Here is a 27,957-nt window from a genome sequence, read left to right as displayed (position 1 = left end):
CAAGTTAACAAAGGTCGAGGATCATTGAAATATAGAACTTCATACACCGATGGAATGAGCTGAGTCTGAAGAAATTTGCTCCGAGCTCCAGCTTCGCAGAACAAGAGGAACATTACTGATCTCAGGTCTTGTTTCAAAGAGGTCAAGATTATATTCAGGTTTTGTTTCAAAATTGGTCAAGGTTAATCTGAGGTCTTGTTTCAAAATAGGTCAAAGTTAATCTCAGGTCTTGTTTCAAAATAGGTCAAGGTAACTTCAGGCCTTGTTTTAAACTATATGTCAAGGTTAATTACAAGTATTGTTTCAAAATAAATGAAATGTTCCGGAGAAGAATGCTACATCTAGTTTAGTGAGTGAAAGAATATCAAAGATTTTAAAAAACAACACGCAAGTCGATACATGTAGCACGTTTTAATATCTAAGAGTTATATACAGTAGAGCCAAACTATGAATTAAACTGCATCATACAGCTGTTTCGTCCTTCGGGGACTCGTCAGTGATGTTACATCATACACCTGGTTCGTCCCTCGGGGACTCGTCAGTGATGTTACATCATACAGCTGTTTCGTCCCCCGGGGACTCGTCAGTGATGTTACATCATACAGCTGTTTCGTCCCTCGGGGACTCGTCAGTGATGTTACATCATACAGCTGGTTCGTCCCTCGGGGACTCCACAGTGATATTACATCATACAGCTGTTTCGTCCCTCGGGGACTCGTCAGTGATACTACATCATACAGCTGTGTTGTCCCTCTAGGAGTCAACATTGATTGACGCTAAGAGCCTCGAGTTTGAAGCCTAGAAGGCGACTGAGGAAAATTCAATGCGATCGAAAAATAAAGTAAAAATCTAGACGGGAGGTATAGGAGCCCCATAATTAAATAAATTTTGTGATATGCATATTTTTTTTTTTTTTAATTTTTGAACAACGTCAAGTACATGTGTATATACTGAACCGTGCCACTATGTATTAAAACGTGACAGGCACGTTACGGCAAACCTCGGGGTCTGACAGTCCTCCAACAGTGTCTACCACTATTCGAATGTATTAAAACGTGACAGGCACGTTACGGCAAACCTCGGGGACTGACAGTCCTCCAACAGCCTCTACCACGGAGATTTCAAAGTGCATTAACACATAAGTTCACGTAACACACCAATAAGATCACTTCTCTATTGAAAAGGACGAAAATTCCTGGTCAAGAAATCCTTTACTATTATTTACAAAATGTTCTCTTCTGAATGTCCAATATGCTTTATTTAGTTATACTATAGGCCGAGGGGAATGTAGAGCCTCCAGTTGTCGTGTTATGTCTGGTACGTGACGTATTCCTTTTGGACAGCCAAACTGTTTCTCCAGATCAGGTTTAGTGCTCATTGAGTAAGTAAACAGCCAAGACGTGTTTGATGCAATCCTGGCATCCTGTGGCGTCAGGACTGTTGTCACTTGTCTATAAAAAAACATTGAAAACAATATTGATGAATGACTTCAAAGATCAATTGTTTGATCGCGTGTTTTTTTATTTTTATTTATTTTTTTTTTTTAATTTTATTTTAAAGAAAAACTTTTTTTTCTTGGTTGTAGTTTGACTCTTTTTAGGATATCATGAAACGTGAAATTCTAAACGGAAGCATATTGCCTATTTATTGTATTATTTATTTATTAGTGACTAAGGAATTACTGCCGACTGTCGGACTCGGAAATTAAATATATAATACTGCTGGAAAAGTGCTTCAAATAAGAAGACTACTTATTGTACTGTTTGTCAGTAATGTGTTATTGCTCCACGCGAACTTGCCTGTGTCTTGGTGGTAAGCAGTCTATAGTCACAAATGCACCTCTGGTTGAAGTGATGTACGTACTTTTGGACACATCGCACTTCAAGCTGCCAAATAGCTTAGAACTCGTGTTTTCAAGAACAAAGATGGCTCCGTGCCACCATAACTCGTACGTCGCCAATCCGTCTTGACCATGCTAAAACACAATGGTGTCAGAAGGAATATAAGATATAATGAACAGAAAATGACATAAAAAAGAAAATACCAAATATTATTTTAGGATTCTCACGTATCTTCGTATTAAGTCTTAGTGACATCGTGAAATAGGACAAAACAATGAAAAATTGATAAAATGGAAAATATTAACTAAAACACTTACGTTAACACAAGACAAGAAATACAAAAAAAAAATGGACATATCAGCAAAATATTAATTAAAACCCTTCCGGAACACCTGGTCTTATTCTCCTTATTTTTCATGGTCGCCGTGTAAATCTCACTTTTGTGAATATTTTGCACCAGTTTTCTTGAATTTTAGTTTAAATTAATATTTAGTTTAAAGGCTGTACTTTCTGGTTGCTTTTATTGAATTTGGGTTCGGATGAGAAATATGTATATATGCTGATACTTTCTTGTTTTAATTTAATTCGAGTTTGGAATATGACTTCATCGACATGTTGGTGCCTTCTTGTGTTTTTTTACGGAGTGCCTCGTTATCATGTAGACAGCAGAGGTTTTGTGTTTTTACGGGGTACCTCGTTATTACGAAAACAGCAGAGGTTTTGTGTTTTTACGGAGTACCTCGTTATTACGAAGACAGCAGAGGTTTTGTGTTTTTACGGTGTACCTCGTTATTACGAAGACAGCAGAGGTTTTGTGTTTTTACGGGGTACCTCGTTATTACGAAGACAGCAGAGGTTTTGTGTTTTTACGGAGTACCTCGTCCATTATGAAGACTATAGCAGCTGGGGTATTGTTGATTTTGTCTTGTTTATTAATTGTAAGAATTTCACATTGTTTATGAAACATCGCTGACCTCCTTTCGTGTGCCTTTCTGAATTGCCGTTTGGATGAGAATATCAGCGAGAGCTGTACGGTAGAGAGGAATCCCGCTGTCGATTTCCTCTGATAGAATCATCTGAGAGCTGTGTAACGACATTACGAAGTCCCGGTCAAGCAGTTCTTCATCTATCAGTGAGTGTCCACTGTGGTCAGCTATTGGAAGAAAGAACACACATTAGGAGACGTTTACCAGAAGGGCCATTATATATTAAAGCTGTCCATCAACGTATTTAGAAATTTAGATAACTGACTGAAAGGTGGGGGGGGGGGGGGTGACAAACAAAGATAATACAAATCTAATTAGGAGTATGACTAAGAAATGATGAAGTCGGGTTGAAATATGAGAATAGCAAAATAGGTTTATGTCAATGGAATGAAAAAACTTGGTGGAGTGAGGAGTAGTGAAATTAAGAGGCCACAAGGGAATGGCCAACCCGGGAAATAGTAAGAGAAAGTATACTATATTTGTGATAAATGTGCTCAGCTATAATAAGATAAAACAAACTAATCAATTAGAGTACAAAAAAACTTTTATAAAACTCTTGGGATAATTCAAAACCACATACCGTACAACTGACTATTTTCAAGGGAATTATATTTTCGCTATTTCGCGGTGCATTAAAGTGAGAGCGAAAATTTAATCCGTGAAGTAATGAGGCGCTTTTTATATTCTTTTACATACAGATCACGAAAATTCCATTCCTTAAAAAATTCAACCTTTTTATTTCGAAATTTTGACTGGTGAAATTTGCACACTTTACGATGTCTTTTTAACTCAATAATACTTTGATGATTTAGGGACAGATCATTAACAACGTGTAAATGAATAAATGACAGCGGAACTTAATCGGCAGAATTAATAACACAAAGAAGTTTCTGTCTACTTGACGATTTGGTCATTAAAACAATACTTAACAATCACAATCTCCCTACCCAATCCCCTTTCGGCCAAACCACGTGTCGAAAACCTCAACACAATCTTGATTAATTTTGGGCAAGGATATTGAAGTCGTCGAAATAACGGGTTTCATGTATAGATTGAAGAACGCACCCAGGAAACACATATTAATTGTCACTTTATGAGAGTATGTGTTCTGTTTTGGAATCTATTTGGTACTTGTTCTAAGGGAAGCAATCCCGATATCGAAGCGTATTTCGTAATCACGTGGTTTTAAACAGGATAACAAAGCTGGGATTCTTGTTACACCAAATATTTCACCAAGCTTAGTGATGTTACTGCAACCTTAACGTTTGAATTAGAGAAGGGGAGGAAATAAAATTGTTTTACTCTCGGTAGGCATTGTATGGTCCTCTACTATCAATAGTGTAATGCATATTGATGTCACACCACTGTTTAAATCACTAGACGTGAGCAATACTAATGTTTTGGGTAAAACTAACACCGTTCATCCATGGAGGGTCAGTATAGACATGCAATCCGTCTGAAAACTTTATACCGTAGGAATATTTTTAGGATACAAAACACTTCTTAATCAATCTAGGTAATACCAGTTCCTAGTTTAAAATCCTGACTGGGATATACCTCAAAACACACAGCGCTTAATGTTTTTTCTCATGTCTCTCTGGTATTTACATACGGCATTTAATACAAAAGCTGACGTCATTTTACGGATGGTGACGTCATGATTAAATACGTCCTATCCACTTGTCTTTCAGCGTAAAACTCATGCGTTGATAAAGAAAATTACTTATATATATTTCTCATACAACTTTATGCGCAATTATGTAAAAATTATTTAAAACTATAAATCTGTGACTGAGATAAATCGATCACAGACATGTGCAGGTTATATACTGTAATGTTACTTTACATAGTTTTACAGATATGCGATGTCCTCGTCTCTTCTCAGGGGTTACAACGTTATGAAGCCAAGTTAACAACGTTATGCGTTGATATGACGTTTTACAACTTTGAAAAAGTCAGCCAAAATGTTTAGAGAAAAATAATCTATTTGGAAGGGAGAAAGGGTCATCTCGATCTCTCGTGAGAAGGATTTCAAAGTTTCCAAACTGCCAAAGAAAAGCTGTTTACCAGGGAGTGAAACTTCGGTGTGAAATCCTCTGATCTCACTACATGTAAACATTTAATCCACAAGAGAGAGAATGATTCTGGCACAATGTTATCCTTACACAATCTAACCATCCTATCGTGTTTTATCTGTAAATGACAATCTTATATACTGACAAATATAAACACATACCAATGACATAATATTTTAATTGAAAGAATTATTTCGGATACAACTTAAGTCAACCACCCGGTTTTATTTGTCTGAAAAAGCAAATAGATTAGTGTTAATATAAATGTGCATATTATGATAGTCTGAAGCGAATCGGATCTATTTTTCGTCGGATGCATGAGACGAGTTCGGAGTTTTCCTATATTTTGCGATTTTATTCCATCCTGGAAAATAAAAACAAAACACAAAAAAAAAGGCAATAATCCCTGACAGTGGTAATTTTTACCTGTTTGCCAGTGTTTGAAGGCCAGACACGCTATGGTATAGTAGCCAGGATTTAGATCTACTTCACAACCAACAAAGCTCCTCTGGCACCTCTGACTTGTTTTCACCACTCTCTTAAATACCTTCGATCCCACCATGTCATTCTCCATGATAACGATCAGCAGATCCAATGTGGTCTCAGGTCCTTCCTGTCCCCTGAATCAAACAAAGGGATACTAGAGGATGTCAGATTCAGGTCCTTTCTGTCCCCTGAATCCAACAAAGGGATACTAGAGGATGTCAGATTCAGGTCCTTTCTGTCCCCTGAATCAAACAAAGGGATACTAGAGGATGTCAGATTCTGGTCCTTTCTGTCCCCTGAATCAAACAAACCAGAGGATGTCAGATTCAGGTCCTTTCTGTCCCCTGAATCAAACAAAGGGATACCAGAGGATGTCAGATTCAGGTCCTCTCTGTCCCCTGAATCAAACAAAGGGATACCAGAGGATGTCAGATTCAGGTCCTCTCTGTCCCCTGAATCCAACAAAGGGATACTAGAGGATGTCAGATTCAGGTCCTTTCTGTCCCCTGAATCAAACAAAGGGATACTAGAGGATGTCAGATTCTGGTCCTTTCTGTCCCCTGAATCAAACAAACTAGAGGATGTCAGATTCAGGTCCTTTCTGTCCCTTGAATCAAACAAAGGGATACTAGAGGATGTCAGATTCAAGTCCTTTCTGTCCCCTGAATCACACAAAGGGATACTAGAGGATGTCAGATTCAGGTCCTTTCTGTCCTCTGAATCAAACAAAGGGATACCAGAGGATGTCAGATTCTGGTCCTTTCTCTCCCCTGAATCCAACAAAGGGATACTAGAGGAGGTCAGATTCAGGTCCTTTCTGTCCCATGAATCAAAGAAACTAGAGGATGTCAGATTCAGGTCCTTTCTGTCCCGTGAATCAAGCAAACTAGAGAATGTCAGATTCAGGACATTTCTGTCCCCTGAATCACACAAACTAGAGGATGTCAGATTCAGGTCCTTTCTGTCCCCTGAATCAAACAAAGGGATACTAGAGGATGTCAGATTCCTGTCCTTTCTCTCCCCTGAATCAAGCAAACTAGATGATGTCAGATTCTGGTCCTTTCTCTCCCCTGAATCAAACAAACTAGAGGATGTCAGATTCTGATCCTTTCTGTCCCCTGAATCCAACAAAGGGATACTAGAGGAGGTCAGATTCAGGTCCTTTCTGTCCGTTGAATCAAATAAAGTTATACTAGAGGAGGTCAGATTCAGGTCCTTTCTGTCCCCTGAATCGAACAAAGGGATACTAGAGGATGTCAGATTCAGGTCCTTTCTCTCCCGTGAATCAAGCAAACTAGAGAATGTCAGATTCAGGACCTTTCTGTCCCCTGAATCAAACAAACTAGAGGATGTCAGATTCAGGTCCTTTCTGTCCCCTGACTCAAACAAAGGGATACTAGAGGATGTCAGATTCCTGTCCTTTCTGTCCCCTGACTCAAACAAAGGGATACTAGAGGATGTCAGATTCAGGTCCTTTCTCTCCCCTGAATCACACAAAGGGATACCAGAGGATGTCAGATTCTGGTCCTTTCTGTCCCCTGAATCAAACAAACTAGAGGATGTCAGATTCCGGTCCTTTCTGTCCCTTGAATCACACAACCTAGAGGATGTCAGATTCAGGTCCTTTCTGTCCCCTGACTCAAACAAAGGGATACTAGAGGATGTCAGATTCAAGTCCTTTCTGTCCTCTGAATCAAACAAACTAGAGGATGTCAGATTCAGGTCCTTTCTCTCCCCTGAATCAAACAAAGGGATACTAGAGGATGTCAGATTCAGGTCCTTTCTGTCCTCTGAATCCAACAAAGGGATACTAGAGGATGTCAGATTCAGGTCCTTTCTGTCCTCTGAATCAAACAAAGGGATACTAGAGGATGTCAGATTCTGGTCCTTTCTGTCCCCTGAATCAAAGAAACTAGAGGATGTCAGATTCTGGTCCTTTCTGTCCCCTGACTCAAACAAAGGGATACTAGAGGATGTCAGATTCTGGTCCTTTCTGTCCCCTGAATCAAACAAACTAGAGGATGTCAGATTCTGGTCCTTTCTGTCCCCTGACTCAAACAAAGTGATACTAGAGGATGTCAGATTCTGGTCCTTTCTGTCCCCTGAATCAAACAAACTAGAGGATGTCAGATTCAAGTCCTTTCTGTCCCCTGAATCACACAAACTAGAGGATGTCAGATTCAGGTCCTTTCTGTCCCCTGAATCCAACAAAGGGATACTAGAGGATGTCAGATTCAAGTCCTTTCTGTCCCCTGAATCACACAAACTAGAGGATGTCAGATTCTGATCCTTTCTGTCCCCTGTATCAAACAAAGGGATACTAGAGGATGTCAGATTCAGGTCCTTTCTGTCCCCTGAATCCAACAAAGCGATAATAGAGGATGTCACACGTAATTTTTCATATAAAACATTAATCTTTTGTTAAAATAAAATAGAAACGAGCACACGTGAGATCAATAGCGTACTTATGGAATGAAAATTGATATCGACAAGTTTTATTTGTTGTTTACATGGAGTTGGAAACTGTAGTCAAATGAAATGAAAATGATAATAAGATATTTCATTATCATACGTATGGAAAGAATGATGATAGATGCTCATTTCTATATAGAGTCGAGGCATGTTGAATTGAAACAAGAATCATGTAATCAGGATGTGGTAATTGGAATTAGGGACTTATTAGTCTTGCTGGGTGAAAACGAGGGCCATTGCGTTTACCTACAATGAACTGCTAATTAGCGAGTTTCAGAAAGGTCAGTCTAGAATTAATTCATAGGATTTAACAATTGGCGCGAGAACGATGTCAATATATAATATTGACAGCAGAATCAGCGAATATCATAGCAACGTTACGGGCGGGAAAACAGATGCATGTTTCTAACTACCAGAATGAAGAGTAGCAAAGAATATCAAAATGAGATTGATCAAATGAAACAGGAAAAATTATAAATGTTGTAAGGATATGACGTCATCAGTTTTGTCTCATTTATGGTCGTAAAGTTTTAATCATCTGTTTAATATTTCGTCATAAAAATACTTCATAGATATATTATATGAAAAAAAATTGGTTTACATATTAATTTTTACACAAGTTTCAGATCTAGACGAATATGGGAAACGTTTGTCAAAAAACACGTCTGTCTTAGATTGTCTATCTAAATGTTTTACTTTGTCCAATAAACAACACACACCTGTGGCTTTTTTGGAAAAGTCCAATGTCTAGCTGAGTCCTCTCAAGAAGGGATAAGTTTACAAATTTCCATGGTTTTCCGGCATTTGGCGGGAACACTCCTTTGATACGTAGTTCATGCCAGTCTGACCTAACCTTGCAGATGTCAACACCGCCAAAGTATCTGAAAAAGTATAAATTTGAGCCAACATTAAAAGACCCTTCTTTGTGTTAATGTCATAGAGACATTGATGAATTGATAATTTTTTACCCAAAGGTTTTGCATGTCATTTCCTAAATGGCTTTCCGTACTCCTAAAGCGACATAGTGATATACAAGACGATGGTTTGGGATGTCTGTTGATAGTTCAAAATGACGTAATATTGGACATTAAGCACTTTATACAAACAAACCAATCAGATGATATGGTCAGTTAAGGATGAATTGGTATTGCTTAATTGCGTTGTTTATTCCTCAACAAATACTTACGCTTAATATAGACTGATGAGTCCGTGATTTGTCAGAAACTGACAAGGAAGAGAATAAACGTCGTTTGTGTCTTATAAAGCACTGTTTTATCGAATGCTTGCAAAAGTATCTTAGAATCTTGTTTTTCATTTCACTTAAGATTTAAGGAACTCGTCACAAATTTACAATTTATCTCGCCGGAGGCTTACTAATTTTAAAATTCTCAAACTAATTTTACATGAATTTTACATAACTTGAAATTCATATAAGATCAGTTATTTATATTGAAACACATTTCCAACAAAAATGAGCATATTACTGATGGTTAAACTTATGAATAGTCAGGTACATTTAAGACAAAAAATTAAGTCGATGTTAACTTAAGGCTGATCAGCATAATTGTGTAGCAGTTTTGACTGGAGGAGACAATTCAATTTACAAGCATGTTGTATATAAAATTCTACACAACCTACTTCATATATTCTTCCAAACACATCCAAAATACTCCTTTCTTGTTTTCAGTTGGGTTCAGTGATGTTTTCGAGGAAGCGCTGACAGTTGACCATTTCTGTGACGTATCGGACCAGTCCCCATTCCAGGATTCTCGTCCCCAAGGGTTTCTTAACCTTACCAGTCTGTAGAACATTAAAATTAGTGGTTTTATATAATATTTACTATATCAATCACTACCCACCTTTCGTCGCCCTTCTATACTTGTCTTTGCCCGAACCATACCTCTTGTCGCCATATTAATACCTGTCGCCGCCCTAACCATACCCATCGCCGCCCTATCAATACCTGTCTCCGCCCTAACCATACCTGTCGCCGCCCTATCCATACCTGTCGCCGCCCTATTAATACCTGTCGCCGACCTATCCATACCTGTCGCCGCCCTATTAATACATATCGCCGCCCTAACATTCCTGTCGCCGCCCTAACAATACCTGTCGCCGCCCCATCCATACCTGTCGCCGCCCTATTAATACCTGTCGCCGTCCTAACCATACCTGTCGTTGCCCTAATCATACCTGTCGTCGCCCTATTAATACCTGTCGCCGCCCTTACCATACCTGTCGCGGTCCTAACCATTACCTGTCGCCGCCCTAACCATACCTGCTGTCGTCCTTACCATACCTGTCGCCGCCCTATCCATACCTGTCGTCGCCCTATTAATACCTGTCGCCGCCCTAACTATACCTGTCGTTGCCCTAACCATACCTGTCGTCGCCCTAACCATACCTGTCGCCGCCCTATTAATACCTATCGCCGACCTATCCATACCTGTCGCCGCCCTATTAATACCTGTCTCCGACCTATCCATACCTGTCGCTGCCCCAGTAATACCTGTCGCCGTCCTAACCATACCTGTTGTCGCCCTAATCATACCTGTCGACGCCCTAACCACACCTGTCGCCACCCTAACCATACCTGTCGTTGTCCTAATCATACCTGTCGTCGCCCTATTAATACCTGTCGTCGCCCTTACCATACCTGTCGCGGTCCTAACCATTACCTGTCGCCACCCTAACCATACCTGCTGTCGTCCTTACCATACCTGTTGCCGCCCTATTAATACCTGTCGCCGCCCTAACCATACTTATCGCCGCCCTATTAATACCTGTCGCCGCCCTAACCATACCTGTCGTCGCCCTTACAATACCTGTCTCCGACCTATCCATACCTGTCGCCGCCCCATTAATACCTGTCGCCGCCCTATTAATACCTGTCGCCGTCTTAACCATACCGGTCGTTGCCCTATTAATACCTGTCGTCGTCCTAACCATACCTGTCGCCTCCCTAATCATACCCTGTTGTCGCAATTACCATACCTGTCGCCGCACTTACCGTACCTGTCGCCGCCCTAACAATTACCTGTCGCCGCCCTAAACATACCTGCTGTCGTCCTTACCATACCTGTCGCCGCCCTATCCGTACCTGTCGCCGCCCTATTAATACCTGTCGCCGCCCTATCCGTACCTGTCGCCGCCCTATTAATACCTGTCGCCGCCCTATCCATACTTATCGCCGCCCTATTAGTACCTGTCGCTGCCCCATTAATACCTGTCGCCGCCCTAACCATACCTGTCGCCGCCCTATTAATACCTGTCGCCGTCCTAACCATACCTGTCGCCGCCCTATTAATACCTGTCGCGCCCCTAACCATACCTGTCGCGGTCCTAACCATACCTGTCGCCGCCCTATTAATACCTGTCGCGCCCCTAACCATACCTGTCGCGGTCCTAACCATACCTGTCGCCGCCCTTACCATACCTGTCGCCGCCCGAACCATACCTGTCTCCGCCCTAACCATTCCTGCTGTCGCCCTAACAGTACTTGTCGTTGTCCGAAACATACCTGTATACAACACGCCTGCTATGCATTTCTTGGATGTTCAAGACATACATGCTGTAATGATTCATTCTCGTTTGAAAATTAATTCCGATAAAAACACAGTAAATATGACAGTTAAGTGACGAACATAGAAAAAAATAAAAGTACATACCTAAATGAAAAAGAAATAGTCTTGATTTCTGAGAAAGGGACAAGACAACAGAAGAATTTGCTGAGAAAGGGACAAGACAAAAGGAGAATTTGCTGAGAAAGAGACAAGACAAAAGGAGAATATGCTGAGAAAGAGACAAGACAAAAGGAAAATATGCTGAGAAAGGGACAAGACAAGACAAATGGAGAATATGCTGAGAAAGAGACAAGACAAAAGGAAAATATGCTGAGAAAGGGACAAGACAAACAGAAGAATCTGCTGAGAAAGAGACAAGACAAAAGGAAAATATGCTGAGAAAGGGACATGACAAAAGGAGAATAAGCTGAGAAAGAGACAAGACAAAAGGAGAATATGCTGAGAAAGAGACAAGACAAAAGGAAAATATGCTGAGAAAGGGACAAGACAAGACAAAAGGAGAATATGCTAAGAAAGGGACAAGACAAAAGGAGAATATGCTGAGAAAGAGACAAGACAAAAGGAAAATATGCTGAGAAAGGGACAAGACAAAAGGAGAATTTGCTGAGAAAGAGACAAGACAAAAGGAGAATATGCTGAGAAAGGGACAAGACAAAAGGAGAATATGCTGAGAAAGAGACAAGACAAAAGGAGAATATGCTGAGAAAGAGACAAGACAAAGGGAGAATTTGACAAGAGAAATTATATGATAGAATTCTTTCAAAAATACACAAGTTAATATCACCTTTAAATGGAAATACAGATTATGATGCAGCTTGGCCAATTAAGTTAAAGTTTATCATATTGTCCTTGTTGGACCTGTCAGGGGTGAACCAAGAATGAAGAAATGGAAGGCGGCACAGTTCAAACGAAATTGACCGAAATGCCTAACATAGACAGAAATGTGTACTTACCATGTTATTCAATAAATTTCGCCATTTTACCCACTATTTGCCAATAATCTCTCTGGATATTGCTATGTATTGAGACACTTACTGATTTCCTTGAATATCCTGAACGTCTAGTAGAGAGTATGCATGGTAACAGACAAGTCCCATCTTTTTGTAATGGCCTTCGTCGACATCTTTTTGTGGACAACATGACGTACCCATAAGAAATCTACAACAAAAAAACACCTGATTAGTCAACCATGTCTAACCCAATAAAACACCTGTTTAGTCAACCATGTCTAACCCAATAAAACACCTGTTTAGTCAACCATGTCTCACCCAATAAAACACCTGTTTAGTCAACCATGTCTCACCCGATAAAACACCTGTTTAGTCAACCATGCCTCACCCAATAAATCACCTGTTTAGCCAACCATGTCTCACCCAATAAATCACCTGTTTAGTCAACCATGTCTCACCCAATAAATCACCTGTTTAGTCAACCATGTCTCACCCAATAAAACACCTGTTTAGTCAACCATGTCTCACCCGATAAATTACCTGTTTAGTCAACCATGTCTCACCCGAAAAAGAAACAAATCTCTTACCCTACAGCATAAATCTAAGCATGGACATAGGTTTTCCACGAAAGCCATCGAACAGAAAAGCGTTTAGCACCCCAAACCCCTACTCTCATCCCCACATACAACTACGACAGCACATGATAGTCCATGATTTCAGCTTCCTAAGAAACACAATATACCTAGTATAATGACCAGTCGCTGCATTTTTCCTGTGCCGACAATGTTATAGCGTTAGCTTGTCTCTTGTATATCTAATTCACATTTGATAACGTGCCATATTTAGATTGACCAAGATTAGGATTGGCGGGTGTCGTCGATGAAGTGAAGACGCTTACTCCTCCGAAACACCTGGTCTTATTTTCCTCATACATTTCCATGCGTCTCCCTGTAAATCTTTCTTTTGTTGATGTTTTGCCCTAGTTTTATTGAATTAGACTTTGAATTATGATTATGTTGATATGTTGATATTTCTTGTAGTTTTTTTTATATAAAAAGGACTTACTTCGACTCTCTTGCATTTACGAGTTTTGACCAGACAATCACTTTGTCTGTCTCCTTATCACCTTCTGCAGTTTCTATGATAAAGAAATAGACAAATTGTACATAGTTTGTAATATTGTATGCATTAATTTGTATATACTTATATTAGCAAAAACATTGTTTTGATATCGATGTCTAGAACCAAATTTTAATAAAACATGTGCAAACATGGTTGATTTGTTCCGCTTCATATACCAGTTTATCTATGCTACTCTAAATACAGCCGTATTCACGCGCTTGGAAATATACATTAATATTCATTTCGTGTCGATTACTGATAAATGATGCTTCACGTTTCAATAATTCGTCCTCTTATTCAAAACATCTCAGTATACTTTAGCGCTCACTCCTATGAAACACACCTTGCTGATTTATCCTTTCAAGGTTTTCTGTAAAATCAATTTTTCATTTTTTATCTTTATTTAATTTGAATTTCCATTTTGTTTGTATGTGTGTATTATCAGTTTTTTCTCAAAATAATTGGATGCTTGTGTTTAAATACGCTTTAAATCAATAAAAATATTTTAATCGTACATCTAGTAAATAGTCATATCTATGTGAGTGGGCTTATGATCATGCACTAGCTTATTGCCTGATAATCACACTAACTGTTTACAGTACCCTTAAAACTTATATGTTCACAAGGTTCCCCAGTGAGAAGCGACAGAGCTTCAACAGTGTGTCCTGACGTCAGAGCTTCGTAACATCCAAACAGTTTGGCGGCAGCTTTCTCGATCAGAGGAACCCACAGCTGTTTCCGTTTTCCCTGTTGATGATGTAATAATGTTAGCTAATTCGCAGTGAATCGATGAATATAAGGGGAAAATGTTATACCGTATTTTCCGACCTATAAACCGCACCCGAGTATAAGCATTTAGAATACGATTGCAATTGGTTCTACGCGATTTGTTTCAGTCACAAACACGTGGTACTCCTATAAAACAGTTCATGACGTCACGTACGGGTACTACATTTTTCCCTTTTTCTGACTTTTTTTTGTTTGTTTTTTTTGTCCACTTGTAAGCCGCACGCCCGACTCAATAGGAAAATACGGTAATCGTTTATGGCGGGACATCTACATTTTCATAATTGCTTAATCGGTATATTTTACAAAGGACATTATAGCAAATTGCATCTTTTAATACAAACCTAGAGTTCAACTCCGGTTGTTCAAAGGATAGTTCGAGATAACCAGTATTGGTAAAAATTGAAATTGTTGCCACGTAAATCTGGATTCGAAAAGAAATTTAGGCAACCAAAGACCATCAGCATGACCTGATCAATAAATTTACAGCTATGAAATGTAAAAAAATATTTCCAATTTTATTTTATGCATTTTTGAAAATATTCACTCACCGCTGGTTATCTCTAACCAGACTTTGAACAACTGGGTTCTGTAGAGCCAAAAAACTGCATCATACAGCTGTTCCGTCCATTAAGTACACGTCAGTGGTGCTTTGGGTCTACGCTATACTACAACAGGGATAAAACGAATGGCTGTTTTGTTATATCATTTATCAAAATCTTTAAGAAATAGACTACCCTTGAGTACAAAAGACGGTTGCTAGAATCACATGGAAATACATCGTCGACCAAAACTATTTTCCAGTAGCCATCTTTGCACAAACGTAAATGATATGCACCCTCCTGACAAAACGTTTTCGTGAGTATGATTTTCTCTAGTAACTCCTTTCGATCCGCAAGAACGGCTAGCGCACTGAGGTACCTGTTCAAATTGAAAGTATATCTTGATATTTCTTACACCAAATTTATCCAGGATATATATTTTATACACGCATATGTTTCAAAATTCTTTCACACTTAGCCAATACCCATTTTGTCAGTTATAATGTCGATATCTTCCCCTTTTCGATTTTGACAAATGACCAGGACGACTTTCGATTTATTTGGTTTGGCCGTCTATCATAAATTCTAGAAATTGTAGATAGATATTATACTGTATTGTTTGTGTATTACTGTATTGTTTGTGTATTACTGTATAGTTTGTGTATTACTGTATTGTTTGTGTATTACTGTATTGTTTGGGTATTACTGTATTGTTTGTATTGTTTGTGTATCACTGTATTGTTTGTGTATTACTGTATTGTTTGTGTATTACTGTATTGTTTGTATTGTTTGTGTATCACTGTATTGTTTGTGTATTACTGTATTGTTTGTGTATTACTGTATTGTTTGTGTATCACTGTATTGTTTGTGTATTACTGTATTGTTTGTGTATTACTGTATTGTTTGGGTATTACTGTATTGTTTGTATTGTTTGTGTATCACTGTATTGTTTGTGTATTACTGTATTGTTTGTGTATTACTGTATTGTTTGTATTGTTTGTGTATCACTGTATTGTTTGTGTATTACTGTATTGTTTGTGTATTACTGTATTGTTTGTGTATCACTGTATTGTTTGTGTATTACTGTATTGTTTGTGTATTACTGTATTGTTTGTATTGTTTGTGTATTACTGTATTGTTTGTGTATTACTGTATTGTTTGTGTATCACTGTATTGTTTGTGTATTACTGTATTGTTTGTGTATTACTGTATAGTTTGTGTATTACTGTATTGTTTGTGTATTACTGTATTGTTTGTGTATTACTGTATTGTTTGTGTATTACTGTATTGTTTGTATTGTTTGTGTATCACTGTATTGTTTGTGTATTACTGTATTGTTTGTGTATTACTGTATTGTTTGTATTGTTTGTGTATTACTGTATTGTTTGTGTATTACTGTATTGTTTGTGTATTACTGTATAGTTTGTGTATTACTGTATTGTTTGTGTATTACTGTATGGTTTTTGTATCACTATATAGTTTGTCTTGTTTGTGTATCACTGTATTGTTTGTGTATTACTGTATTGTTTGTGTATTACTGTATAGTTTGTGTATTACTGTATTGTTTGTGTATTACTGTATTGTTTGTATTGTTTGTGTATTGTATTGTTTGTGTATTGTTTGTGTATTACTGTATTGTATTGTTTGTGTATTGTACTGTATTGTTTGTGTATTACTGTATTTTGTGTATTACTGTATTGTTTGTGTATTACTGTATTGTTTGTATTGTTTGTGTATTACTGTATTGTTTGTATATTACTGTATAGTTTATGTATTACTGTATAGTTTGTGTATTACTGTATTATTTGTGTATCACTATATTGTTTGTGTATTACTGTATTGTTTGTATTGTTTGTGTATTACTGTATTGTTTGTGTATCACTGTATTGTTTGTATTGTTTGTGTATTACTGTATTGTTTGTGTATTACTGTATTGTTTGTGTATTACTGTATAGTTTGTGTATTACTGTATTGTTTGTGTATTACTGTATTGTTTGTGTATTACTGTATTGTTTGTGTATTACTGTATAGTTTGTGTATTACTGTATTGTTTGTGTATTACTATATTGTTTGTGTATTACTGTATTGTTTGTATAGTTTGTGTATCACTGTATTGTTTGTGTATCACTGTATTGTTTGTGTATCACTGTATTGTTTGTGTATTACTGTATTGTTTGTATTGTTTGTGTATTACTGTATTGTTTGTATATTACTGTATTGTTTGTGTATTACTGTATTGTTTGTGTATTACTGTATTGTTTGTGTATTACTGTATTGTTTGTATTGTTTGTGTATTACTGTATTGTTTGTGTATTACTGTATTGTTTGTGTATTACTGTATAGTTTGTGTATTACTGTATTGTTTGTGTATTACTGTATTGTTTGTATTGTTCGTGTATTACTGTATTGTGTTTGTGTACAACCACTGCGGTATGAAATAAATTGGAAACAACTCACTTACTTCGACGACCCTGGAATTTATCAGCATTTCAAAGTTTCGATATGTATCTGTTGCTGTTCTCACTAGGAAAGAACACTTGCTAATCTGTATCAGGTAATCACTTTTGACCTCTGTTTGGAATTAAACATATATTCATATTGTGCATCTTAGGTAGCTTTGAAAATATATAACTAGTTTCAAGACAGATAACTGCCTCATCCACGTGTATTACAGAAGGGAAAGTCATAGATAGATGATAAGTTTACCATATCATTGTAGATAGCTGGAATATGAGAGAACTTACCAACAGTTGCCAAGATAACCTTGCTGGATATCGTCAGGAATGGGATTTTCTCGATACACTACCCATTTCTCGACCGGGGTGTCGGTACTGATGTCATGGCAACGACGCCATTGTGGATTACTTCCATCTTGTTTTGGTTTTGAAAAGAGCGACGTCATATTATGAGGAAAATCGGCGTCGATGAATTTTATCTTTTTCTGAAAATTGCAATTAGTTTCAATGAATATATCACATAGACCAGAGCATGAAATGTTCTGCGACACTGTACGCATGGATATTTAATTATCAAGAAGTTTGCTAAGCGAGAAACAGTTTCCTAAAACGTAATAAGACATTGAACTGGGTAAAGGGCGTTACTGATTGAAATGTCAAATGATAAACGTTCCATTTGAATATGAAAAGTATTTTTTTACAGAAATCGTTCAGCTTCAATATATAGCATGTTGATATTTTGAATCTAGTTAAGTGTTACTACAATTAAAATATTGATTGAAAGCAAGAAGGATAAACATCTTCTTACTGTGTATATTAAATATCACCCAGACTGAATTTATCGCAGAGCTAACATGGATAGCTTTCCAACAAGCTGTATGATTTCAATTTCCATTTTGTGAATTTGCCATTTCTGGATAGCAAAATCCTGCATAACCAACCGTTGGTGTTTACATGGCGAAGTTGATTCGATATTCAAGGGACTGTCCCCCTTATCACAATTTCATGGCAGGAAGTCGTCAACAGGCGGTTGAACTTGTGACACAGGGTTTTAAACGATGTAGGTTAATGGAAAGTATTGGGAAGTGTATGGTCATCTATTTCTTCGTGCGATATGAAGTGTTTGATGCTCGTTAGTTTGTCTGTTGGTTTTGTTGTTGTTTCCATTGTTCTCATTTGAGAACGTGACATTATTTACTTGGATTGACAAAGACTTACATGGCGGGTGTCGTCGATGAAGCAGAAAGCGCTTACTCTTCCGGGACACCCGGCCTTATTCTCCTTGTAATTTTTTCATGAGTGTCTGTAAATTATTTACTTGGATTGACAAAGACTTACATGGCGGGTGTCGTCGATGAAGCAGAAAGCGCTTACTCTTCCGGGACACCCGGCCTTATTCTCCTTGTAATTTTTTCATGAGTGTCTGTAAATTTTTAGTTCATATTTTGCCTTTGTTTTATAAAATAAGAATTTGGATAATGATCATATTGATTTGTTGGTATTTATTTTTTTTTGATTGCTAACTAATCGTCATTTGCATATGTAAGGTATGAGAAGAACACTGCTATTGTCCAATTTAAATACACGGTGCTAATTACAACAACACATATAATTGTGACCTGACTCTGAATTCACTTCGTGTGATAAAACTACCCACCTCTCTACAATAGGTCGTGATGCTGATCCATCTTTTCATAGCCTCTCTTTCTTCTCTCTTTTCTAAGTCAACAACGCACATGCTCTTTTGTTGTTGAAGACGCTGCCTCTTTGCCGATCGAGAAAGAGACTGCGCTTGCGCAATCGAAGATGGTCGAACACTGTCACACATTTCACATTTTTCCGTCATTAATTGGGAATTTAAGAATGTACAAGTTTTACATCGCCACTTTTCTCCATGATCCAGAATTTCGATTCGTTTCCTGTCTTTTTTATGTGGATTTTGTCTTGGGCTGTCTTTGTCATTTTGTTTACTCGAAATATCATTACTTGGCCCTTTGCTTATTTTATCTTTCTCCTTCCCGATTGTGATTTTGTCATCCTTTCCCTTATCCTTCCCAATTTTCATTTTACCATCTTTCTCTTTGTCAAACAGCTTTTTATCGTTTCTGTCTTTTCTCTTTCCTTTATCGCTTGCAGTAATACCTTCAGCATTTCCGATATTTTCCGCCGTCCAGTCCCTTGGATTTTCACAGACCTCACACATGTGTAATATCTCTGGATTTAGGTATGTACAACTATTGCATTGCCACGATTCAACTTTAAATTCTTCCTCTTGATAAACAAGCCTTGCCCGTGGCGTGTTCTTTTTAGAACACATTATACATGATTGATCGTTTACAGTGTTGTCATGCTGACAATGCGTGCACGTCCATCCATTGACCGTTCTACCGTTCTCCGTTATAGAGACATCGGTATGAATTCGTTGTTGGTAACATGCAGCACATCGTTTCCGGAAGGTCTTGTTCTTGAGGGTGCAATGTTTACAAATCCATTCTACTTCCCTGCAATGAGCTGATCCACTCATGGTTTCTCTTATAATAGGAAAAATCATATACAAAATATTATCAACATCTGGGAGTTTGTAATATCGTATGTCATATGTAAGTGTTTAAATATTTATCTATTTGTATTTTACAATCCCACAGATTCGTATGTAGATGGGTACTATGCATGTCATCTAAACTTACTAGTGTTATCCCTATGGCATATTGATATTGGTGATTTAAAGGTCAAGTAGGTCAAAGGTCAATTAATAAGTTTTGCTGCATTATTTATTATTTATTAATGACTGACAAGGAGGAAGTACATGCTATTTATGTTATTCTGAATATTACAGCGATCGGTTGGGGATATATAGTTAACGTTCTTTAAGACAGATCCGACATAAACGCTATACTAAACGTTCTTGAATTATGAGGTCAATACGCCTCGCTTTCTTAAATATATATTATTCAATAGGATACTGTAAGCCAACAAATATTCGCGAAGGTCGCGATTAAGAACGATCGCGAAGTTTAATCGTCGCAAACAAGTTAATTTCATAATAACATGATAATCATCGATTCTCGAAAATACATCGTCGCGAAATATAATGGAAGTCATGAAAATTAATAGCACCAAATAAATATATTTATAGTATTGAATGAAATAAGTTCTACACATGAATATCTTCATAGTTATTTCACCAGAGTATTTTTACTTTCGTTCTTATTTCTTGATGCTTAAGTAATGATCGGGTATTTTAATTTTACTCATGATAAGTTTGCGATTTCTGTTAAACATCTATCCATGTATTTTGTCGATTGTTTTTAAGGCCAACGGAGCCATCTATAGCTAACTAACTAACTAAACTAATTAATTAATTTAACCAACTAACATAACTCACTAATTCACTTAACTAACTAACTTAACAACTAACTATTTTAACTACCTATCATAACTCACTAATTTACTTAACTAACTAACTAACTTACTAATTTCACTACCTATCATAACTCACTAACTTACTTAACTAACTAACTAACTTACTAATTTCACTACCTATCATAACTCACTAACTTACTTAACTAACTAACTAACTAACTTACTAATTTAACTACCTATCATAACTCACTTACTTACTTAACTAACTAACTAATTTAACTACCTATCATAACTCACTAACTTACTTAACTAACTAACTAACTAATTTAACTACCTATCATAACTCACTAACTTACTTAACTAACTAACAAACTAACTAATTTAACTACCTATCATAACTCACTAACTTACTTAACTAACTAACTAATTTAACTATCTATCATAACTCACTAACTTACTTAACTAACTAACTAACTATTTTAACTACCTATCATAACTCACTAACTTACTTACTAACTAACTAACTTACTAATTTAACTACCTATCATAACTAACTAACTTACTAACTAATTTAACTACCTATCATAACTCACTAACTTACTTAACTAACTAACTTAACTAACTAACTTACCAAACTAATTTAACTACCTATCATAACTCACTAACTTACTTAACTAACTAACTTAACTAACTAACTAACTAATTTAACTACCTATCATAACTCACTATCTTACTTAACTAACTACCTATATACGAATAGGCCATAGTATACATGCAAGTTGTTAATATTTTCAGTGGAAATAGATTTGTAAATAATCAATATTGTCGTAATAATTCTTATGTGTATGTGTTTGATACTTATAAGTATTTTTAAGGTGTAGAAACCTGGTTCTACATTAAGTATTACTTATATAAACCTGGTTCTACATTAAGTATTACTTATATAAACCTGGTTCTACATTAAGTGTTACTTATATAAACCTAGTTTTACATTAAATGTTACTTATATAAACCTGGTTCTACATTAAGTATTACTTATATAAACCTGGTTCTACATCAAGTATTACTTATATAAACCTGGTTCTACATTAAGTATTACTTATATAAACCTGGTTCCACATTAAGTGTTACTTATATAAACCTGGTTCCACATTAAGTATTACTTATATAAACCTGGTTCTACATTAAGTGTTACTTATATAAACCTGGTTCTACATTAATTATTACTTATATAAACCTGGTTCTACATTAAGTATTACTTATATAAACCTGGTTCTACATTAAGTGTTACTTATATAAACCTGGTTCTACATTAAATGTTACTTATATAATATAAACCTGGTTCTACATTAAGTGTTACCTTATATAAACCTTGTTCTACATTAAGTGTTACTTATATAAACCTGGTTCTACATTAAATGTTATAAACCTGGTTCTACATTAAATGTTATAAACCTGGTTCTACATTAAATGTTACTTATATAAACCTGGTTCTACATTAAATATTACTTATATAAACTAAACCTGGTTCTACATTAAGTGTTACTTATATAAACCTTGTTCTACATTAAGTGTTACTTATATAAACCTGGTTCGACATTAAGTATTACTTATATAAACCTGGTTCTACATTAAGTGTTACTTATATAAACCTGGTTCTACATTAAATGGTTACATTATATAAACCTGGTTCTACATTAAATGTTACTTATATAAACCTGGTTCCACATTAAGTATTACTTATATAAACCTGGTTCTACATTAAGTATTACTTATATAAACCTGGTTCTACATTAAGTGTTACTTATATAAACCTGGTTCTACATTAAGTATTACTTATATAAACCTGGTTCTACATGAAGTGTTACTTATACAAACCTGGTTCTACATTAAGTACTTATATAAACCTTATATAATATAAACCTGGTTCTACATTAAGTATTACTTATATAAACCTGGTTCTACATTAAATATTACCTTATATAAACCTTGTTCTACATTAAATATTACTTATATAAACCTGGTTCTACATTAAGTGTTACTTATATAAACCTGGTTCTACATTAAGTGTTACTTATATAAACCTGGTTCTACATTAAGTGTTACTTATATAAACCTGGTTCTACATTAAGTATTACTTATATAAACCTGGTTCTACATTAAGTATTACTTATATAAACCTGGTTCTACATTAAGTGTTACTTATATAAACCTTGTTCTACATTAAGTGTTACTTATATAAACCTTGTTCTACATTAAATATTACTTATATAAACCTGGTTCTACATTAAGTGTTACTTATATAAACCTGGTTCTACATTAAATGTTATAAACCTGGTTCTACATTAAGTGTTACTTATATAAACCTGGTTCTACATTAAGTATTATATATAAACCTGGTTCTACATTAAGTGTTACTTATATAAACCTGGTTCTACATTAAGTGTTACGTATATAAACCTTGTTCTACATTAAATGTTATAAACCTGGTTTTACATTAAGTATTACTTATATAAACCTGGTTCTACATTAAGTATTACTTATATAAACCTGGTTCTACATTAAATATTACTTATATAAACCTTGTTCTACATTAAATATTACTTATATAAACCTGGTTCCACATTAAGTATTACCTATATAAACCTGGTTCTACATTAAGTATTACTTATATAAACCTGGTTCTACATTAAGTGTTACTTATATAAACCTGGTTCTACATTAAGTATTACTTATATAAACCTGGTTCTACATCAAATATTACGTATATAAACCTTGTTCTACATTAAATATTACTTATATAAACCTGGTTCCACATTAAGTATTACTTATATAAAACTGGTTCTACATTAAGTGTTACTTATACAAACCTGGTTCTACATTAAGTGTTATTACTTATATAAACCTGGTTCTACATTAAGTATTACTTATATAAACCTGGTTCTACATTAAGTATTACTTATATAAACCTTGTTCTACATTAAGTATTACTTATATAAACCTGGTTCTACATGAAGTGTTACTTATACAAACCTGGTTCTACATTAAGTATTACTTATATAAACCTGGTTCTACATTAAATATTACTTATATAAACCTGGTTCTACATTAAATGTTATAAACCTGGTTCTACATTAAGTGTTACTTATATAAACCTGGTTCTACATTAATGTTATAAACCTGGTTCTACATTAAGTGTTACTTATATAAACCTGGTTCTACATTAAGTATTATAATAAACCTGGTTCTACATTAAGTGTTACTTATATAAACCTGGTTCTACATTAAGTGTTACTTATATAAACCTGGTTCTACATTAAATATTACTTATATAAACCTGGTTCTACATTAAGTATTATAAACTTATATAAATATAAACCTGGTTCTACATTAAGTGTTACTTATATAAACCTGGTTCTACATTAAGTGTTACGTATATAAACCTTGTTCTACATTAAGTATTACTTATATAAACCTGGTTCTACATTAAGTATTACTTATATAAACCTGGTTCTACATTAAATGTTACTTATATAAACCTGGTTCTACATTAAATGTTATAAACCTGGTTCTACATTAAATATTACTTATATAAACCTGGTTCTACATTAAATGTTACTTATATAAACTTAGATTTACATCATGGTGCTATTGCTGAGGCAGGAGACTTTTACTCTTCCAAAGAATTTGGTCTCATTCACGTAACAGTTTTTCAGGTGGATTAATGTTAACAATTTCCTATCTTCATATTTCAGTTTTGTTTCTTGACTTGCATTCTCTTGATTCTTTTTCACAAAAGATAAAAATACCATTCAACACAATGTTATACTCCGGGTGATTTCCAAGAAGAAATGACCAGGGTAATAGGAAGACGAACAAAAAAGAAAAGGATTAATTTAAACAGGATTGTCAGTCATTTGAATTGAATTAATTGAATTAAACATATTTATTGCAAAAATGATTACAAAAGGATTATGTACAAGTTATTACAACTTATGAAACACCCTTTCCCCAATATATAACAAAATATAGTTAGACAACGCAATAGCCATATGGCAACAAATACACTAACTACATATTTTAGGAGAGAGAGAGAGAGGAGGAGGAGGATTAAGGGGGTAGTTTAGGCGGATGACGTCAAGTGAACCTATTACTAGATTTAATAAAGTTTTGGACATTCAAAAAAAATTCGAGTTTGTTTCAAAAGAAAGATCATTATTACCATACAGTATCAAATCTAAATCACAATGTATGGGTAAATTTAAATCATCTAAATGTTGAAAAAGAACATTTCTTTGTAAATTATAATGACAACACATAAAGAAAAAATGATAAGAACAACTGGGGGCATCCACAAGGTTTATCCTGAATAAATCATAATTTAAAGAACTGCACTGGTGTCTAAGTTTCGTTAGTATGATATTGAATTTACGGTCACCTATCCCAAAATGAGAAGGCGGAGAAATGTGATCGATAGGTTTCAGAGACTTTTTAAAAACACTTAATGAGGATGACGACCTGATTGAGTTATCCAGATTATTCCAACAACGCATAGTAGACGTTAAGAAAGAAGAATTAGTTGTAGAAAGACGGAAAAAGGGAATTCTATAATTATTACTATTTCTCAAAGAATATTGAGCTTGATCTTGTACAGTAGAGGAAAGTAACGAGGAAAGGTATTCAGGTGTTTGGTTAGTATGCATTTTGTAGAAGAGTTGAAGTTTCCTTCTTTTCCTTCTAGAAGACAAAGTTTCTAAACCCGTTTCAAAATTCAAAGCATGAATACTAGCATAAGAAGGAAGGCCTGTAATAATTCTAGCTGCTTCACATTGGGCTTTTTCTAATTTTCAGATTCCAAATTTGAACAACCATCCCACAATTCGCAAGCCTATTCTAGAATGGATAATATAAAAGTACTATAAATTCTGAAAAGCGCATCCCGTTTTAATACAAAAGGCCTCTTTCCAGTAATGTTAATTCTCCATAGGAGCCTGCCCCCGTATAATTTCTTATCTAGCTCAACTACTATTTTTTTTCTTTTCCGAAAAATAATTTTACACCTTTCCGACACCCAGATTTCATAATTTCAGTGAAAATGTATTTTTATAAAGTTGTCAATTTCAGCATCAAAGACATAAGTTCGTAAATAAAAGAAGGTTATCTCGAAATTGTAATTCGCAACATAGTATAAATTTCTTTTGATAAATATTTCCAAAACATCGTGTTTATTCATAAAACATAAAAAAAATATATATTCTCGGATGAAAATGCACTTGCAGAGACACAATTATGAAGAAAAATGCCATAAATTTGCAATTTTCTCCCGTTATATAGTTTTGGATGCAAATTTCCATCAGAAAATCGGATAGAGCTTTACTTGTTTCATATGTGTACCAAAAATCAGCTAATTCCATTTGGTGGAACGTTCTCATATCGCCGCCTGAATGTGGTTGTAAATTGAAGAAAAAGGGGAAATTAGTAACAACCTTGTCTGAAACCCTATTATATAGCTTATTATATACAAACTTTTATATTGAATATCAGAGCGGATATTTTCATGACAGTTTTATGATGTGTAAAAAAAAACAAAATAAAGTACTGTTTCCCCGTCTCGATCTTGATTACTTGAGAACCATTACGTGTGGAACGTATCAGATATCTCTGGCTCCTGGTTACATCGCCGAACATTTAAATGATGACGGCGACTATGAGGTGTGGCTTTACCAGCACTCCCCAGACCTTCTCCGATGTCAAATACATTCTCGACACAAAAGCCAAACGAAATATAACGTTTGGATACCGTTTCACCCGATGTTGAGGCCCCAATAAAGGACTACTACTGCCAGTGCCCAGTTGGAGAGAGAACGATGGGAATGTGTGCGCACATCTCCAGTATCTTGTACTACCTTGGGTATTACAGGACGCTGGAAAACCCTCGACCATTACAACCACAGGTAAAGAAATTCCGACAAAACTTGAAATAGTTTTCCATGCGGCAACAACGTGCATATGTCGAAAGTATGTTTGGGGCTCGATATGAAAGATCCCCGTTACCATGTGACTAACCAAACTTATAAATATAGGTATTATACAATCGCCGGTAGCTATGAACAATCCCGTAAATGCGAAAACCAACCAAAATCATAAGGAACACGTTTTGTTTGTTGTTCTGTCTATTTGTCAGCCAATGTCTTTAACCACGGGGACTTGCGAAGTAGCCATCTTGGATTTTTTTATGAAAAAGTGTTTCTCTCACTTTTTTTCATATCTGTGTACATATTCTCAACATACCGAGCAAATACTCTCGTTTTTTTGTTAATTATCTAAAGAAAGTCGAAAATCGGCAATTCAACCATAGGCTAATTCAACCAAACATTTTAAAATGTTCCACCACTTACATTTTGATGATTTTTCCTCTCATCAATAGCATATTACGTACTATTTAATAGGATAAAAATTGGTTTGCATCCAACGCCCATAAAAGGGTGTATTCTCTAAAAAACACAGTTTTTGTGTCTAAAATGTTATCATCGAAAATGGCATTTTTGAGATTGTTTCTTCCATAAAACAGCCAAATGGCGCGATGGAAACATGGTTTTTTGTCACAATCATGCCATGAATGTATTCTTTACGGTGACTATCATTTGATTAGATTTTCATTAATATTTTACATAACATGCACATTTTATCAACTCTTAGACAGCTTCTGAAAGGTACAACTTTGAGGAGCCATAAAAAACAAACCAAGTGACCTAAATCTTTATACTTTATAGATTTGTGACCACAACGGCATGGGCAATGCACCACCAACAGGAAATTTGAATCAGAGAAGGTGCCGTTTTGGAAACCGGCCCTTTCAATTTTCTCAAAACATTTATTTTTTTCATAACAGATGAGTAAAGCACTTCAATATGATCCCCCCATTTAATACTTGAGTTGAGAGTAACACCTAGATGTCTGTGACTATCAGTGAAATCTAAAATATTTCCATCAAATTCTAATTCTAATAAACCTTCTATTTCATTAATATCAGAGATGAAAAGTACATCCGTTTTGTCAGGATTAAAAGTTACAAGCCATGTTTTAGCCCATGAATTAAGAGATTCAAGGTCTTTGTTAAGGATAGTTTGAATTTCTTGATAGGAGGAAGAAGAACATTGGAGAGAAGTGTCATCTGCGAAAAGTCTTGAAACTGAATCAAATACATCTGTTATATTATTAATATAAATTAGAAATAAAAGAGGGCCAAGAATAGAACCCTGTGGAACCCCAGCATCTATAAAACCTAATTTAT

General features: G+C 35.6%; 1 protein-coding gene across 1 annotated transcript; it reads right to left on the bottom strand.

Annotated features, from left to right (window-relative positions):
- Nucleotides 1-1,264: 1,264 nt before the first annotated feature.
- LOC132547110 (calpain-D-like) lies at nucleotides 1,265-19,824 on the bottom strand. The gene is made up of 12 exons (XM_060210865.1): nucleotides 18,958-19,824; nucleotides 17,589-17,785; nucleotides 15,040-15,223; nucleotides 14,119-14,263; nucleotides 13,460-13,532; nucleotides 12,480-12,602; nucleotides 9,499-9,660; nucleotides 8,580-8,741; nucleotides 5,329-5,522; nucleotides 2,816-2,994; nucleotides 1,800-1,975; nucleotides 1,265-1,451 (listed from the first exon to the last, which is right to left on the bottom strand). The coding sequence occupies exons 1-12, from the start codon at nucleotides 19,822-19,824 to the stop codon at nucleotides 1,265-1,267; spliced, it is 2,649 nt and encodes an 882-aa protein (XP_060066848.1).
- Nucleotides 19,825-27,957: the final 8,133 nt, after the last annotated feature.

The sequence above is a fragment of the Ylistrum balloti genome, unplaced genomic scaffold (assembly GCF_031769215.1).
Source record: "Ylistrum balloti isolate Yb309-2 unplaced genomic scaffold, AGI_CSIRO_Ybal_v1 Utg369934, whole genome shotgun sequence".
NCBI classification, from domain to species: domain Eukaryota; kingdom Metazoa; phylum Mollusca; class Bivalvia; order Pectinida; family Pectinidae; genus Ylistrum; species Ylistrum balloti.
The sequence above is the reverse complement of the archived record's forward strand: the minus strand, read 5'-3'. Positions and strand labels throughout refer to the sequence as shown.